The sequence below is a fragment of the Balearica regulorum genome, chromosome 1, assembly GCF_011004875.1.
Source record: "Balearica regulorum gibbericeps isolate bBalReg1 chromosome 1, bBalReg1.pri, whole genome shotgun sequence".
In the NCBI taxonomy this organism is placed as follows: domain Eukaryota; kingdom Metazoa; phylum Chordata; class Aves; order Gruiformes; family Gruidae; genus Balearica; species Balearica regulorum.
The window spans coordinates 201,368,519-201,386,826 of record NC_046184.1 but is presented as its reverse complement, the minus strand read 5'-3'; the positions used below and the strand labels follow the sequence as shown (position 1 = coordinate 201,386,826).

General features: G+C 37.9%; 1 protein-coding gene across 1 annotated transcript in view; it reads right to left on the bottom strand.

The window, feature by feature from the left end:
- Positions 1-18,308, bottom strand: part of CWF19L2 (CWF19 like cell cycle control factor 2) — an 83,392-nt gene that overhangs the window by 4,785 nt on the left and 60,299 nt on the right. Inside the window, exons 13-16 of the mRNA XM_075742281.1 lie at positions 9,070-9,282; positions 7,842-7,958; positions 1,968-2,123; positions 273-353 (exon numbers count right to left, since the gene is read on the bottom strand). Coding sequence (XP_075598396.1) covers positions 273-353; positions 1,968-2,123; positions 7,842-7,958; positions 9,070-9,282 — 567 coding nt within the window. The remainder of the gene's footprint in view (positions 1-272; positions 354-1,967; positions 2,124-7,841; positions 7,959-9,069; positions 9,283-18,308) is intronic.

Genomic DNA, 18,308 nt, shown 5'->3' with positions numbered 1-18,308 from the left:
AATCAAGAAAATTATGCTAGTCCACGTCCTCAAAGTGCCAGCTCAACCAATGCTTGCAGCTCAGTCCACCAACTGTTGAAATAAATGGGTATCTTTTCCCTAATGTCAGTTAGGAGTTCAGTCAGACTCTTAATTCTCCTCTTACCTATGCCATCTTCTGATGCACTAATCTAATTGTGCTCCCTTTCTTCTCTCTTTGAAACAGTTAATAATGAAAAAAGATGAGAAGAATTTGCTGAGAAATTCAGCGTTCAATACATTACATTACTTACAGATTTCCGAACATCTTTTGAAGAAAGATCAATTAACTTCTTGTTCATGGACCACTCTTCATCAGACTCCATTATAGCTTTCTGTAAAATCATTTTATCTAAATGTGAAAACAGCCCTTCATTCAGCAAGGAAAGAACTAACTTTTCAATATAGTGAAGTACGTTGCACTGCAAGTACCAATTATTTCTTAACAAAGTAACTTTATTTTTGACAATCTTTCTGATTTCCAGAACTTACATACTTCATAAAGGCATTGTATAATATCTTCAAACTCACTTAATTCTGTTCTTTTTTTTTTTTTTTTAAATTTAAATTATCTCTAACAAGTTTCAACTAAAAGGTCACATTCTCTTTTTACTAAGCTAATACAAAATCTCCTAGGAATTCATTACACTACATTAGCCTTTTTTCTTTTTAAACACTAAGAGGACAATCCACCTTAGAAGGTTGATTGCACTTAAAAACCTTTAAAACTGCCCCTGTATCCTCCATAGTATGGAAGTGGGTATAGTGTAGCATACTGTAGGTACCTTTTCAATTTAATTTGCTATGTATTTTAATGGTGGAAATTTCTGAAAGAAATTTTATGCAAGTGACACTGCATTAAATCTTGTACTTCATCCTTCCTTTAGTATTCAGACAAAACACAAGTATTACCAGCACTCAAAATCAACCAGGTGGAGAGTTTCAAACGCGGTAGATGCTACTGTATTGCTGTTCATCACACTGACTCCACTTCATGAGAAACCAATCACATTATTTCCAGAAAATAAAAACAATATTTCAAAGAAGAAATAACATAATTTACTCAGAAAAGGCAAATCACGATCCAATTGCTGAAAGCTTAAAGGCCTTGGTTACAGGCAGAAGTCTCAATGAGCCTTTCCTTACAGGGTCAGCAGAAAGAGACAAGAAAAGGTATAGAGGAAATATCTATCATGCTGTCTAATGTTCATCAGAGATCTATGACACATGTAAAATTTGGGCTTACTGAAATAAAATAGGGATGAAACTTTATATATTGGTATTTCTTAAAACAGTTAACATTCTCTCATTTTATGCTTGCCAAGGCACATGTATGGAGTTTTAAGTTTATACTACAGGACTTAAGTGAGAAGTATTTCAATCCTTACAGTAATTCAAGAAACTACAATTCTCTCTCCTTCTTCCATTATTTGTCAGTGCAGTCAGACTTGAGGCAACTGCACAGTGACATACAGCTCCCCCACTGACTACCTGAAAAAGAGAATTACCTCACAGGGCTTGTTTTAAGATCAAGGAATAGGATCAAAGAATGGATCAAGAAGTAGGATCAAAGAATTCATCTTTTCAAAAATAGTACTTGAATATCACAGAATGATAGAATGGTTTGGGTTGGAAGGGACCTCAAAGATTATCTAGGTTCCAACCCCGCTGCCATGGGCAGGGACACCCTCCACTAGACCAGGTTGCCCAATGCCCCCATCCAACCTGGCCTGGAACACTTCCAGGGAGGGGACATCCACAACTTCTCTGGGCAACCTGTTCCAGTGCCTCACCACCCTCACAGTGAAGAATTTCTTCCTGATAGCTCATCTGAATCTACCCTCCTTCAGCTTAAGGCCATTACCCTTCATCCTATCACTTATTATGATAAATTATCACAACTATGATAAATACATTCAAATGACCGAACAAAAAACATTTTTGTGTACCTTAAAGTAGATTGGAGCCATATCTCCTACTTCTTTTGGAAGAGGAATACATTCATACACCATGTGATACCGTTTCTTCATACTCATGTTTGTTTCTAGGAACACACAGTCCAAGTCTTTAGCTTCAAACATTTTCACCAACGTATTTCGGAACATCTGGTTAAAGAAAAAAAAAGTATAATTTGAATTAACTTTTCAAAGCTTTCAGATATAATATTTTCTACCATTTCACTAACATATTATATTCATATTAAACTCATAATAAAATGGATAACAGCAGCAATCATTCTAGGAAAATTCCCTATTATTCAACAATTTAATATGAACTATATTTCCTATGACACAAACATAGAAAGTCTAGAAAACTATTGTGAAATATGCATTATAATTAACACTACAAACTCAATTTTAATAAATACCACATACCTTTACAGTTGAAATTAAAACTATGTTGAACTTCATAACTATGATGCTCCATAAAGCAACATGGTTTTAACAGTAGGTCCCAAGCAATTTCTAAGAAGGTAATGTCTTGGCTTGTACTGAATATAGACACCATTATCCTTCCACTACTACTTTCAATTACATAGTTTTAAAAAAAAAAAAAAAAAAAAAGACATTTCCATGAGGCATGCTCGACCTTTAAGGAAAATATTAACGTTACCTCAAAAGAAAGCTATGGCTATAACCCCCATGTTCACTGTATGGAAGCTAACCAAATGTCATACTTAATACATACACTTACCAATTCCCCTCCACAGGGATTAGGTGCAGCACCTATTCAAAGTGTATTTCTATTTATAATTCTGCTAGCTCCAGTGTCAGGGCTCTGCACATGCTCAACAGGATCTGCAGCCTCTTCTGCCTGCTGGGGCTCTGGCTGCCCATGCATATGGGCAGCTCTGACATGGTGCAGCTGGAAGCTGGGATCAGATGCAGCAAAAAGAGCTGGGGGAAAAAGCGCTGTGAGAAGTGGGAGCTGGCCTCCCTTCAATCAGGAGGCGCAGTTAGGCTCAGGCCCTCACTTTTGGTCCTTGCCTGAGATAAGTTTCAGGGATGCCTGTGCCCAGCCATGTATCTGGCAGATCTTGGCTCTGACTTGTTGACTTGGCCTTGAACCTAAGCCATCACTGCAGACGTCTCTGGCCATCACTGGGCTATGGCTGGGTCCTATCATCACAGGACCTCCTCTCTTCTCCTGCCTTGGGTATCATGGGACTGTGCCTTGTCAGTGAGGTGATTTCCCCATCTGCCTTGCCCATCACCTTCGGTATTGGGTTTGCATGGCAAGGTTTTGGTAGCAGGGGGGCTACAAGGGTGGCTTCTGCAAGAAGCTGCTAGATGCTTCCCCCATGTCTGACAGAGCCAATGCCAGCCAGCGCCAAGACGGACCCCACCGCTGCCCAAGGCCGAGCCCATCAGCGACAGTGGTAGTGCCTCTGGGATAACAAGAGTTAAGAAGGGGAAAAACACCCAGAGCAATTGCAGCCAGCAAGAGGAGTGAGAAGATGTGAGAGGAACAACCCTACAGACAACAAGGTCAATGCTGAAGGAGGGGGAGGAGGTGCTCCAGACACCAGAGCAGAGATGCTCCGGCAGCCTATGGAGAAGACCATGGTGAGGCGTCCCCCTGCAGCCCATAGTGGACCCCATGCCAGAGCAGGTGGATGCGACCCCGTGGGAAGCCCACACTCGAGCAGGCTCCTGGCAGGACCTGTGGCCCCATGGAGGGAGGAGCCCACGCTGGAGCAGGTTTGCTGGCAGGACTTGTGACCCCGTGGGGGACCCCACGTTGGAGCAGTCTGGTCCTGTAGGTCTGCACCCTGTGGAAGGGACCCACACTGGAGCAGTTCGTGAAGAACTGCAGCCTGTGGGAAGGACCCGTGTTGGAGAAGTTCATGGAAGACTCTCCCATGAGAGGGACCACAGGCTGGAGCAGGGAAAAAGTGTGAGGAGTCCTCCCCCTGGCGAGGAAGGAGCAGCAGAGACAACATGTGATCAACTGACCACAACCCCCATTCCCCATCCCCCTGTGCTGCTGGGGGCGGGGGGGAGGAGGGGGAGAAATGAGGACTGAAGTTGAGCTCGGGAAGAAGGGAGGGGTGGGAGGAGGTGTTTTAATATTTGGTTTTATTTCTCATTATCCTACAGTGATTTGATTGGTAATAAATTAAATTAATTTTCCAGAGTCAAGTCTGTTTTGCCCATGACAGTAACAGGTGAGTGATCTCTCCCTGTCCTTATCTTGACCCATGAGCCTTTTGTTATATTTTCTCTCCCTTGCCCAGCTGAGGAGGGCAGTGACAGAGCGGCTTTGGGGGCCTCCAGCCTGGGTCAACCCACCACACCTTCCACCCCGGACTTGCCTTCCTGTGGAGCAGCCCGCTCTTGCTGCTCCCTGACTCTTGGCAGTTGGTATTTGCATGCAAGACATGCAAGAGCATCATTCTATAGCTTACAATATAGATGATAAACTAAATTATCAAGCACAAGGCATGATTTCTGAGACACATTTTCAAATGCACAAAAGATTTGACTTTGTGACAGGGTAAATGTTTCCAAAAGTGTCTCAAGATCTTGAAATCTGCTTTTTAAAAATGAATATCTTTGTACTATATGTGGTCCCTATAGGATTTCCACAGTGTAAGCCAAGAAATCAGTGAAACTGTATGAGCCTCATCGACCACAGGTACCACAGCTCTATGACTCAAATAACTCATAGGTTGTCCTTTTTGCATTGATTTTGTGTTTCCATTAACAACACTTAGAAGTAAAACCAAAACAATTAAAAGGCTAATTCCATCTAAAGGTTTAAGATTTCATATCTTGATGTAAATGGAGAGTTGATGAATCAAACAAGCATAAGCAAATTGGAGAGAGTCCAGAGGAGGGCCACAAAGCTGATCAGAGGGCTGGAGCACCTCTCCTATGAGGACAGGCTGAGAGAGTTGGGCTTGTTCAGCCTGGAGAAGAGAAGGCTCTGGTCAGATCTAATTGCAGCTTACCAGTACCTGAAGGGGCCTACAGGAAAGATGGTGAGGGACTGTTTATCAGGGAGTGTAGTGACAGGACAAGGGGTAATGGGTTCAAGCTGAAGGAGGGTCGATTTAGATTAGATGTTAGAAAGAAATTCTTGACTGTGAGGGTGGTGAGGCACTGGAACAGGTTGCCCAGAGAGGTCACAGATGCCCCATCCCTGGAAGTGTTTAAGACCAGGTTGGATGAGGCTTTGGGCAACGTGGTTTAGGGGAGGGTGTCCCTGCCCACAGCAGTGGCGTTGGAAGTAGATGATCTTTGAGGTCCCTTCCAACCCAAACCATTCCATGATTCTATGATTCTACAAAATACACATATTCATAAACATCAGCAAGTACTGAAGTAAACCAGGTGGAAAACAAATCACTACCAGGTTTTCAATGCAACAGGACTAGAAATTGAGCTCTCTTCTCCCCACCCCTTTGTCATCTTGCACAGTATGAATCAAACTAAAAGGCTACGAAACATGGCCAAATATGCACCTTAACCAGGTATTTAAGCTCTCCAAAGCAGGCCCTTGTGCCCTGAATTTTTCCTCACAAATAAGCTGCTACATGCTGTGACAAGAAAACGCTACCACCACAACGCTAACCCAACTGATGAAACACAGCTAGATGATATTTCCCGGTGAATAGATCACTGTACCATGACTGATGCGGAACTTTACTGCGCAGAACGACAGACAACTCTGAATTAATAGCTTGTTGTCTTCTCCCTCTCACCCTGGCCCCCAGACCTCTACTTCTGAAATACACCCAGGCAAGCAACTGTGATGAGATAAGAGAAACTTTAAACCAAAGATGGGGAAGCACTATTACTTACAGTGCGGTATCAACTGAAATACAAATCCACTGAAAAGCCTAGAATATCTCCAGATGTGAGCTAATGTTCCCAGACTGCAATTTCTTGTTTTTAAATATATTGCACTTTTCCTCCAAATTCTGAACAGGCCAAAAAATCAAGGATAATTAGTACTGGAAAGGATAAAACCATTCATAAGAGCAAATAAGAGGGCTTGGCTTATGCTCGCATGCACACGACACTGATACATGTAAGAGTTCTGGCAATACAGTAAGTGTAAAGATTTATATTTTTTCGTATTAAAAAAATTACATGCATATTTACTTTGGCAAGTGAGCACATCAGTCTAAAACACACACTATGTTGAATTCAAGTGCCTGGAGGCATACAGTATAAAAGAACCCTTCTTGCTTTATTCCAACAAATCTTAAAAAACATATCCCAGCAAAAATAGTTAGCTAAAGCATGTGCTCAATACAACATTTTATGAATATTTAAAGTGTGATAATTTTTTTTCCTCAACAGCAATATAAAATATGGCTCTGGCATCAGAAAGTTAGTTTAGTCACTGAGTAAATGTATGCTTATAGTCCTGCTAAATCTTTCCGGACTCCTCCTACTGAATAACATAGAAGCTGGGGGGAAGGAAAAAACAAAAACAAAAACCAAAAAAACCAACTGTGTCCATCACCTCCCAAAGTACTTTGTTGCAAAGAAATGTTTAAACTGGCTATGAAAGTATTCACAGGGTCAATGGATAATGGTTTTACCAACTAGTTGCATTTTCTAGCAAGGAAAAGACTAGCATTGAACAGGAACTGCATTTGCTTATCTTTATCCAATTTCCTTCTCTTACAAATTTAGAAAAATCATCATCTATTTAGTTAAAAGAGGTTAGGATAAATAGAAGATACAGAATAAACATATCTGTTGTTCCTCCTTGTCCCTACTTGTTGCACTTAGTTGCTTCTTATCCAACTTTCTTAGGCATTTCTGCCATATACAAAAGAGGCTCTTTCCCTTCCTACTTGGGAGAAGCATCATTTACTGCGAAACACTGTATAAAAATTACATCAGTCATGAGAATCAATGTGGGGAGCACATTTGGAAAGCCAGAGAATCTGCCACGCTTCAGGCAAGATCAGCGTTACTTAAAACATTTCAAACTCTTGAATTAACCTGTTTTTAAATCTAAGCAACTGCAAGCAGCAATGCCTTCTTCTAGTCTAAATAGTATCCAATAATTTGTTATGAGAGGTTACAAGTTGTTTTCCCCTTGTAATAACCCTGATGGTGGGGAGGGAAAGGCCAATCACTGCAATCTCTTAGGCAGAACCTTGATAAATTCATCCCTTGATTTTCCTTTTCCAAAGACAACAGAACTCAAAATCTTCAAAATGTCTTCATAAGAGAGTTGGAAAACACGACCCATCATGCTTGGCATTTTATTCTAATATTTCTTTTCAAAAAAGTAGGAAATTGGATTCTGCTAGGGACCTCACTGATTTGAAGATGACTGAGATAGTTCTCTCTCAGTTGGCATCCACCTAAAACCAGATTAGCTTAAAAACCCTGACGATATGTAAACAACATATCTTCAGTTTGTGTTTCATTATAAGTGATTTTTCTGCCTTGACGATCCTTTTCTTTTTCTTGGCACTCCCAAGGAAATCCTACTGCCAAGCCAATTATTCCACTTGCTGTAAGGGATCAGCTGTACCTACATCACCCCAAGAGAAGTTCCTCTAACCTGGTTTCAAGGACCTGCAACAGCAGTGGTTCTGCAGCATTCCAGGCAACTTTTTCTAGCGCTTATACATGACAACATTTCTTCAGTGTTTACCCTGCATCTCCCTTTTTCAATTTTTGACCAGTAATTTTCATCCATAATGTAAGAATGTTCTGCCCCTTAGTGGAATGAGAAAACTGCTGCAAGGCTGGAAATTATGAAAATAGGTACTTATTGACAAGTATATTATTTTCAAAACAACACTATTTTACAAAAATGTTAGAACATGAGATAGTTTCTCAGCTGACCTGGATTTCTTCCCAGATGTCTTCATCCAAAAGAGTGGCTGCAGTATGGTGCTGCAGAGGGGCTATCAGGCAGTGACCTTCCGTAAGGGACTGGTGCCTTGGCAGAGACAAGTATACCTATAAAAAGCAAACAAAAACTGAAGTGACCATTTTTCTAGCATTAAAACCTTCCCATTGCTAAGGCTAAGAAATACATTGTTTGCTAAAATTCAAACCAACAGAACCCATTACCTGCTAATTACAGCAAGGTACTAGTAATTTTAGTGTTTTTAAAAAGGTCCCATTATCCATGAGTAGCTCCAATGAACTAGTGGTATCCAGGCAGCAGCTCCACCAACAAGACAGTAATATCAACTTATAGACCAATCAGTATCCTAACTATTATGAAATCTCACTGTTTAGTCCATTACAGAATTTTTTAATATAGATATATACATCTGTATGCATTTTTAATAAAATCTAATATATATAAATGCTTACAGATATAGATATCTCTGTGTATATATATTAGATACATAAACACATATATATACACAGATACAGATCTGTATGCATTGGTTTTTTTAATATAGATTATATATATAAGCGCCATGTACCATAATACATATCTGTGCATTTAATTCCTTGGCCTATAAAAAGTTTCAAGTCAAATGAAAAACATCAATAATAAATGAAAATTTTGGAGAAGGAATGACAACAAAGCCTATACTGAAGCATTTCATGTTAGAAATCCAAATATTTATGTAACTTTTAAAAGCATTAACAGAAACTGGAAGGTTCCATGTACCAAACTTCTGTCTATTTCAAAGGATTTTAGGCTTAAAAATTGAAGTCTCCACTTAATTTTTTTTGATATCATTGAGATACAGTTCTTCACCAGTTCAAATTTCCTCCAGTGCAGTGTGATTTAGTCTTCCACAAATCCACCTACAGTCTAATCTCTGCACTCAGATCTTTCATTATTGCTCCTGTCTTCCACAAATCCACAAATCTGAAGTTCTAATATCAAAGATTAGCTTTATAAATCATGACAGATTTATATCTTTTTCCTCCTCACCCTTGAGGAATCTGTGAAATCAATTGGAAGGGCAAGGAAAAGAAGATGCAGAACAATAAATCATTTCATAGAAGCAATTTTGTTCTTAATCTTATGCACTCTAACACTAACACTGCCTTCCTTTATTTCTTTTTTTATTTTCACATTTGTGTTAAATTGCTATTTTCTTACCTTGGTGCCAATGGCAATAATAAGATGTTTAGAAAGTTCACTGCTATCAAAGCAGTACGGGCACTTTTCCATGCGTGCAGCAAGCTGCTGGTGCTCATGTATTGCTTTTCTTCTTTGTATTTCTTCCTCTTCCCCAATGCGGGCTCTTTTGGCTGCTTTGGAAACAAACATGTCATCCAGAGTGTAGTACTCTCTGTCAGTTTTTTCCATGAGCTGAAAAGATACACAGAAAAATTGCGTGTGTGTGTGTGTGTGTATATATATATATAAAAGCAAGAAAAAATACTTAGCTCTTTGTAGTATCCTTTATTGAAAAAAGCATAAAGTACGTAAGCAGTAGCATTGCTTCTTTCCATATGGCATCTGCAGCACATGTGATCATCAGGTACATCTCCTGAGAGCAGTCATACATGATCTTAGACAGCATAGGTATTTAAATACAGATGCGTGACAGCAGGGAGAAGAGTATATTACTATATTCCATCTCAAGTTAAGGGTATTTCTCAAGTTAGGTATTTCCATATTATCTTGACATAACTTCAGCTTTAAACAGATGCACAATTTTTTAAATCATATATTATTATTTATTTTATTTCGGTCTTCCTCCTTTCTCCTGCTCTCCTATTATAACTATCACTATCCATTAAATCATCTCTTGTGAAATAACTAGACCATGACTCCGCACCTCATATTCATATTCTGTGAAAACCTGCCAACAGTTATTCTCACCAAGTGAACAGTCCTAAGCTATTTTGTGAGGAAAACAGTCTTTGTCTTCAACATTTAGTCTTTCATCTTCAACATTTAGTCTTTCTTGAGCGCACCTGTTGCCAGATACGGATAACGAACACAACTAGCACATTATCAGAAACAAAGTTGAATGATCCACAGGTCTTTTTGTGGATTCCTACATTTCAGTTAAATGTGCCATATCTAAAAGGAATCTCTGAAAATACAGAATTTGTTATGAAGACATGCTTGGGGGTCGGTGGTATGCTACAGGATCTTAATAGTGGAAACCCACACAAACTGGATACGTCTCATCTAGGCAATATTTAGGACAGATGCAGTCTACAGATAGGAACTAGAGAAACTGATGGTGATGCAAGGTGACAAAGGACATGGTAAGAAGGTGGGCTTATGGCAATAGCAGCAAGAGACTATGAACAGAAAGGAAAGCAAGAGACATATGGGGGTTATGGGACTCAAACCCAAACGACAGTAGATTTCACTAAGCTTCACAACACAGAGAACAAGATATATATATAGATATATCTCTCTATATATATATAAATTGGACTTTATCTTTTGTTATTTTGATGACAAACAAATCCCATGACATCTTGCCTAAATCAAGACTTAGCAAGCCTTGATTGTAAGGATTAACTTTTTAAAGGACTTAGGAAAGTATTTCTCCATTTTCTACTTTGGCTGCTCTACACAACTTTAGAATTATGTGCCATTAATTCTCTAAACATTCAACACACAGCTAAATCAAATGTAAAAAGCATTCAAAAGAATTTTTCAAGTTTCACTCTTTAAATGAAATCCCAGTGCTGCGATACTTTTATGTTATACTTGACTGTAATTTTACCTTGACTAGTTTCGGTAATCTCCTTATCAAAATGACAGGGAGAAAAAAAAAACGTACACTATACAGACTTCTTGATATTAGAGGTGCTGGTCTTTCAGAGTCTTGGCAGATTTATCTATGAGTACTCTTGCTCCAAGAATTGCTAAGGAAATGGTAGAAGTGTCTTCACAACAAATCCTAATATATTTTAGAATACTGACTAGGGTAGCCCTAGCAAAGGACTAATAGTAGCTGAAGGCACCTGGAAGGCATACTATCATAACTGAAGCACAGTCTCCAAATAAAAGAAAAATCTTCCAAATATCCTAGGTATAGTTTGTGTAGATAATCTGATACAAAAAAAATTAAGACTTTATTTGTAGAGTAGATTAGTAAATTCCCCCCAAAAAACCCACAGACAACAGCTCTTGCTTTTCCTGAATACTGCAAATCTCTAACACAGACCAAGAGCTTATTTTGAATATGCTCAGTACTTTCATTACCAAACAACTGAAGAGCAGCCTCCTTAATATTACTTTATTTAGCTATAATACATTTAACTGCTTATGTGCATTTCCTACTGGAAGCCACTGCAGACCAAAATCAACAGTTCAATAGTTCAACTCCATTCTTGTTCTGTTTTACTGCAATTCTGTAATTCTATATTTAAAATAAACAGGAGATTCCTGAGCTTTAGAAAAAAATATTTAGTAGTTTGGGTGTCAAAAAATCAAGTCTCTGTTCTTCTGTCATATAAGCAGAAGAAAGATAAATTAGAGCTTCAGCAGAAGAAACATCAATAAGCACTACCTACAGAACACCACCACTTTATTGTTACCAAAAGTAAAGGTTTACTATTTTCTTTGCGATTTTTTTTAAATAAAAAAGTCTGTCATAAGAATGCAAATACATATGAAACAAGACAGCTGGCAGACCACAAAGAAAAGGAAGAGTGGAAATCAAAACACCTTGGCTATCAGAAGTATCACATGCAGCACAGAATACCATTACTAGATTGCTCTGCTTGCACTTAGTAGTAGTCATGGAAATTCCCGGTTTGTTATGCATGGCCTCTTTTAAATAATAGTACTTTCAAAACACATTAAAAATACTCTACAGACCCTCTTGTGATTAAATAAATATTCATCTTATTGAACAGGCTGGATGATGCCTTTCTCCAACAGTGGATAAAGTGCTGTATACTATGAGACATTTGGGACCCAAACAAGAATGCTCACCTAAAAAGCAGTAATCTTTATTAAAGTGCTGACTAAATACCAGATTTGGTTTCTCCTGGTACAGTCATGACCAACAGAAGATCACTACATTTCAAGTGGTAATTCAGTAAGACAAAAAGAAATGATGTCACTGTTCTTCAGGGATTGTACTTTTCTGCATCATGTTCAACACGATATGAAAAAATATTCATAATTCAATGACTCAAACCTAAGAGTAGTCTGAAGCAATAAAAAGTCCCCTACACGATCTTGAGTGGAATCACTGACAACAAGTACAGTTCAGGAGCCTTAAAAAAACAAGCTGCAAATGCAACCTAAAAAAAAAAAAAATAAAAAAAAGGGAAAAGGAAAAAACAACCCAACCAACCAGTCACTGGCAAAACTTGGAGTTACCCAAAAGAATGGTGAGAAAGATTCTCCAGTTGCACCAGAGAGTCCTCCTACTGCTTCCTAGAAATCCAACAGTAGTATTTCAGGATTCAAAATTAAAAGTCCCCAAAGCGAAGGGTAACACTGGAAAAGATTAAATAATACCTTCACTACTACTATTACTAAAAAGGTTGCATACATAAGTGGAATCATGTCCATACATCACTCGTTCAATGCAAGCTCCTAGTGCATCTGGATCCCACCAAAGGCATGTGCATCAGGCTACAGTAAGTCAGTAGAGAGTCTTTAAACAAAATTTTGGGTTTTTCTGCAAAATAAAAAGATGTGTAAAAAAATTCTTCATACAACTAGAGCCCATGGGAGCCAGACAACATTGCACTTCTGGTTTAAGATGTAATACATGTTGGTCAACAGAATCAGGTGAAGCACACTGGAGAAGGAAGTGAAATAAACGTTAAGATTACTTTGGAGAAGTAAAGGAACAAGAAAAGGTAGGTAGCAATGCAGTATTTTGGGGACAGAAGCCAAGTATTCACTGACGAGGTTCAGATTACCTCTATCACAGAGTCTCTACCAGCAACAAAATTGTAGATCCCACTGCAGTACTAACGGATAAAAGAAGATAATAAGGAATGCAAGGCAGTTCAAGAAACCAACACTCCAGCTTCAAAGACATTAAGTGCTTGAAAGAAGCAGGGTCTAAGAAAAAAAGTTATTTTGAACATTTCAACCTGCCTGTGCAATAAAAAAAGTCTAGTTGTTAATAATTCACATCCAATTGGATGCTCTTCAAGCACTATACCCTTCCCTTACTGAAGAAAAACAGACAAGGACAAAGTGGAAAAATGAGGGGTTATTTTTTCCCCTCTTTTCACCCCTTTAAGGAGAAGTTTATGAGACCTTTATTCAAGTCGTAAGTCTAGCACATCAATGCACAGTGCCATTATATTGCAGTTCTGAGACAAAGAGACCAAGTTACAGATGGTCACCCTGTCCCTGAATCTTCATTTCTTGCTGTGTTTTATCACATCCTTTAGATGACTTTAAAAGAGTGTTAAATGGGATATATTTTCACCTCTAAAAACAACAGTCATGAAAGGAATAAGAATTTCTTTGCAACCTAAAAAGAGGCAAAATATCATCGAGCAAGAATTGTGTATTCCTACTGAAATAAGATGTGATATGAATATAAGTAGGAAAATCCATTCAGCAATGTTTTCTGCCTTAAAAGCAAACAAAAAAACTACTGAAGACATTTAGTCTGCAATACTGGAATAGTAGCAATGAATATCACTAACACATTCTTCACCAGTAGCAATGAAAAAAAATTTTTTTTTTTAGGGGCATAATATCTTAAATATGATTATCCCTCAAATCCTACAAATGCCAAACACCAATGTGTCAGAACTGAAATAAAAGAAAATGTACCTGCAAGACTAGCGAGTACTCTTCAACTGCTACTCTAAATATTGGCCTTTCTGAAAAGTTATTCAGGAAGAAAATGGAAATTCTCTTTCAAAAAGCTTATAGTCTTACTTTTACAATAAGATGCCCAGTGTGTTCTGCGAATTGCATTATTTGGCTGTAACAAAATCTCTTCAAACAAGTTAAATGGGAACTGAAAGAACAAGAAGAGAGTGTTCTCCAAAATGCCAGAAGGAAAGCAAGTAATCATTTAAAAACCAATTTCTTTCCTACATATCTTCCTCCATACAAAAGACAGAACTAGTACAAATCCAAAGAAGGAACTATGCTGATGTATTAGATTTGCTGGAAAGCTGCTGTTCTGCATCAGCTGAAGCATCACACCTGTTGAACGTGAAAGTCAATGGAAATTGTCTAGTTAGTTCCCTCACTGTGCAGGATATGCAGCGCTCCACATAGAGATCGAAAAGGAGCAGGTAGTCACTTTTACATATCAGTTTTAAGTCGGGATGTCTTAAAAAAAAAAAAAAAAAAAAAATCACTGAACTGCCTAAAGTTAATATAAGAAATTCAGACATCTAATAAAGACAAGGCACCTGAAGTCCTTGTTTCTACCAGACACTGGCCAAGACCAAGAGTTAACCTAAACTGATGTTTTCATAAGACAGATCATCTACACAGTCGCTTGTCTTCTGTTTCCCATTTCACTTTTTTTTTTCCTGGGATCATCTATCACATTCTTCCTTCATACGCACCCTCTAATTTCCAACTTTTCCTTCTCTTTTGGCAAGCACTGGTTAACCAGAGAATATACAAGCAGCTTTAGGACTCTTAGCACCAGGCCAAATGACATAGCCTCCTACACCACATAGTGTAATTGTGCAACTCTGAAATATCTACCCTACATCTGATGGGGGATCCATTTTCCACAACCAGGATGCAGTATTGGTTTCACCAAGAGACGGCATCACAATTTTGCTTGCCCTGGCCAAGAAAGGCCTGTAATACACAAACATTTAAACAGCAGCCAGGGAAGGCATCCAAACTTCTTTCAGGAGCAGATAAAAATCATCCTTTGGGTTCTCATTTGGACAGCTCTAATACAGTGCAAATGTGGCTGAAACCCCAAAAAAGGAGAGAGCACTCAGCACAGGAATTCAGTGAAAGATCAGCATCCGACTATGCATAAATGAGAATGATTTGAGAGAGGGGAAAAATTACAATGTTGTATTTGCTCATTAACTCCTTAACATTATAATTAGCATGAATAATATGAACACATTACATGAATAATTTCATTATATAACATTATTTTAATAAAATAATTTATGTCTTTTTTCATTTTTGACATTACTGAAACCATCAACCACCTTGGCACGGGGCTGCCACCTAAAGTACTCCAGTAGATCCCTGTGAAGTACACTCCAGGGTCAGTCTGATTTTTCTGCCAATACGTGTTCAGGTCTCTGGAACTTTATCTCATAGCTTAATTTTAAACTGATTCTGGTTTTCTATTGCTCCAGTAAAACCCTTGGAGTCTTATATGCTGCTGGCTGCCTACACACTCCATCCGAAGTGTGCTGCATGTTGTGTCTCTTATCTCTCCCCCCGCTGCCATTACTTGCTCGTTGGGTGCGCCCTTTAGAAAGCAAGCCCTACTAAAGAATTGAATATCATTGTGATACTGAAAGGAAACCTCAAAAGACAGAACTCCTAATCATCAGGCATTATTCCTATATAATACCCTGTGTATACTTTTTTCCCCTCTTCAAATTTCCTCTGAAATTTGGGGATGAAACAGGAAATTCCATTAAATGCCATTAGCACGGCAACAAAATATACCGGCATCTTTCTAGTGTGGGCTATTTTCAGCTCTTTTATACATGTACTTTTCTGCTTATTTTCTTCTTCTATTTTGTATGCAACTATTGAACTTCTGCTTTTCCTGTTTTCTCACTAACGCAATCATAGTTAAAGTTACTTCCATATAAGCTAATAAAAGTACATCTGCTTGGGAAATTTGTGAAAAAAAACCTCTATAGATTGTATAAAACGTATCAGTTTGGTTTTAAATTGTCATGGCAACACTGACGTCTTCAACTTTAAATGACAGAGTTAATATTTGTGGAATGTTGTACTCATATTTTGGGAAGCTGCAATAAAGAAGAATAAACTATTATTTTAGAATATAAACCCGAGTGACATATGAATACATCTCATCACATTTAAATTTATTCAGCATTTAGCACCTATAGTTTACAACAAAATCACCTCAGAAAACAGTCTTTCTGATCTCAAATAGCATTTGCTTAAGCCAAATCAAGGCAGAATTTTATCATGTTAACTTTATTACAACTCCAATCTCTCTATGAGCAGAGATATCTGAATTTGTAGGTTTAATTCAACATATAATTCAGCATATAGGCATTTCCCAAACCTATCATCCCAGTGAAACAAATAATATTTTAAACACATAGCATCAAAGGATTTTAAAATATCACCACACAGAGTGCTTTTAAAGCCTATGTCACTGACAGGACAATATTATGAATTGTGTTGATGAGCAAGGTAGTGCAGGACTACCTTTGAGCAGCAGAAGTCAAGCAATAAACAAACAGCAGAGTCCTGCTCAACAGTTAGGGACCAAGCTCCTTTTTGTTTCAGTCATTTGAAACGAAAACTGTAGATTTTGCTATAATTAGTTATTAGGACAGATAAAAGTTGATATGCAAGTCAATGAAATTAAATGTAAGCAAAACAAAATTCAGCCACAGAATTCTGATGTTAAAAGCGTGACTAGCATTTAATTTCACAGTTATCCCTGGCCATAGCTTAAACGCCTAGAAAAGACGGTTCTGCACAAGTTTGCATTTGTAACATATCTTGTCATTTTAAAATAATTCATGAAGAACACCAAATGCTTCTGCAGTCATTTAATATGGGCTGCATCCACACAGTTCCTCCTGTTCCCTGGTTTTCTTTCCTAATGCAGCTGTCCCTGCTGTTGATTTGTTTCCACATGCAGGAACAGCTTTAACTTTGGGTCCGCACAATACACAAAGTTTTTTAGTGCATTGAACCGAAATGTAGCGGAGCACAGAACAAGGTGTTTGAAATCATTTTCTCTTAGGTTTTCATATTAATTGTTTTTTACAGCAAACCATGAACATGCTTAGATCTTTAAGTAAACGTAAAAAGCAACAGTGCACCAGAGCTTTGTTAGAGTTTTATCATGTCAATTAAATACTGTGCTAGAATGGCTTCACCATGTGAAGAAAGAGAAGAAAGAGGTTTATTACATAATAATAGCAGCAGTAAGATTCTGCATTTTTCACTTTAGCTTTCGAAATGTTTCTCAACTATTATTTTGGTTTATGGTGATGGAAATGCAAAGATGTGCAACAAGCAGCTCTGCACAGCAAGCAAAAATGATAAGGCTGAAAGCAATTTTCCATTTTACAGACTTCAGAACCAAAGAAAGGCAACATGCAAATTCTCTTTTTGCAAACCTGTAATACCAGCATACCTCTTTACTAAATCTGTAAACGAAGGTCAGCATTACTAATATAGTTCTGTATTTTTCACTGCTTACATTCATGTTATGGATTACTGCAGAGATTTTTAAATAAAATGAGTTTATGGCCAAAATTTAAATGGTGTGATGAAAAACGTAAATTAATCTTTCTCAGTTTCTTTTAGTAAAATGTAATCAAAACAAAAAAAAAGCCTTAGCAGAATTTATGCGTACAAATAGAAGGTAATTTCTATTGAGGTAATGTTCTAGAAATCACTCTCTGTACACCCACAAGCATCTATTGACATAAGTGAAAGAATTACGTAAGTCTTAACAGCATGAATTTGGGAAAATTGAACTACTTGCAACAGGCAAAGGCAGAAGGAACTACAGACAGGTTACTAAAAGCTATCAGTAGTGAAAACGTAAAACTTCACACATACTTTTTATTCTAAAACTGGCGGGGGGGGGGGGGGGAAATTAGTTTTCAAATATTTTGTTTACTTTTTTGTATCCTATAGTCATGCTTCTGTAGCAGTGACACCCCAATCTGCTTTCCAAGCTGAAGAAAGTAAAAAGTAGAAATACAGTAACTTCAAACAGGTTGTTTTTTTTTCTTTAGGGGTAACAATGAAATATGAAAGGATCAGGCTTTAAGGACTATTTTTTTCCATACATCAAAAAGATTTGAGTTGGGGGTTTAATTTTTGTTTAAAAAAAAAAGCTTTTTCAGTGCTAAAAATTAAAGATTTGAGGTTTTATCATGATGTTCACGAGTTTGACATAATAGCATGCATGGGATGGCTGTGGAAGAGGCTGTATTTCTGGGATAACTGAGATTTCTGTATTTCTGTTATTCTGAGATAACTACGTCCACATCAACCCCCTGTGAACAGAAGCCAAAAGGTAACAGGAGGTAAGAGCCTCCAGTACAGCAGGGTTTTATTAGATCCACAACTACAAAAAGAAGAATGGGACAAAGGGGAATGATAAATCAGAATTTGCTTTTCATCTAAATTTAAAACATAGGCTCAATGGGCAAACAAATAGCAAGGAGATGGCGTATTTTCTCCATCTGATCTCATGAAGCTCTTGAGAA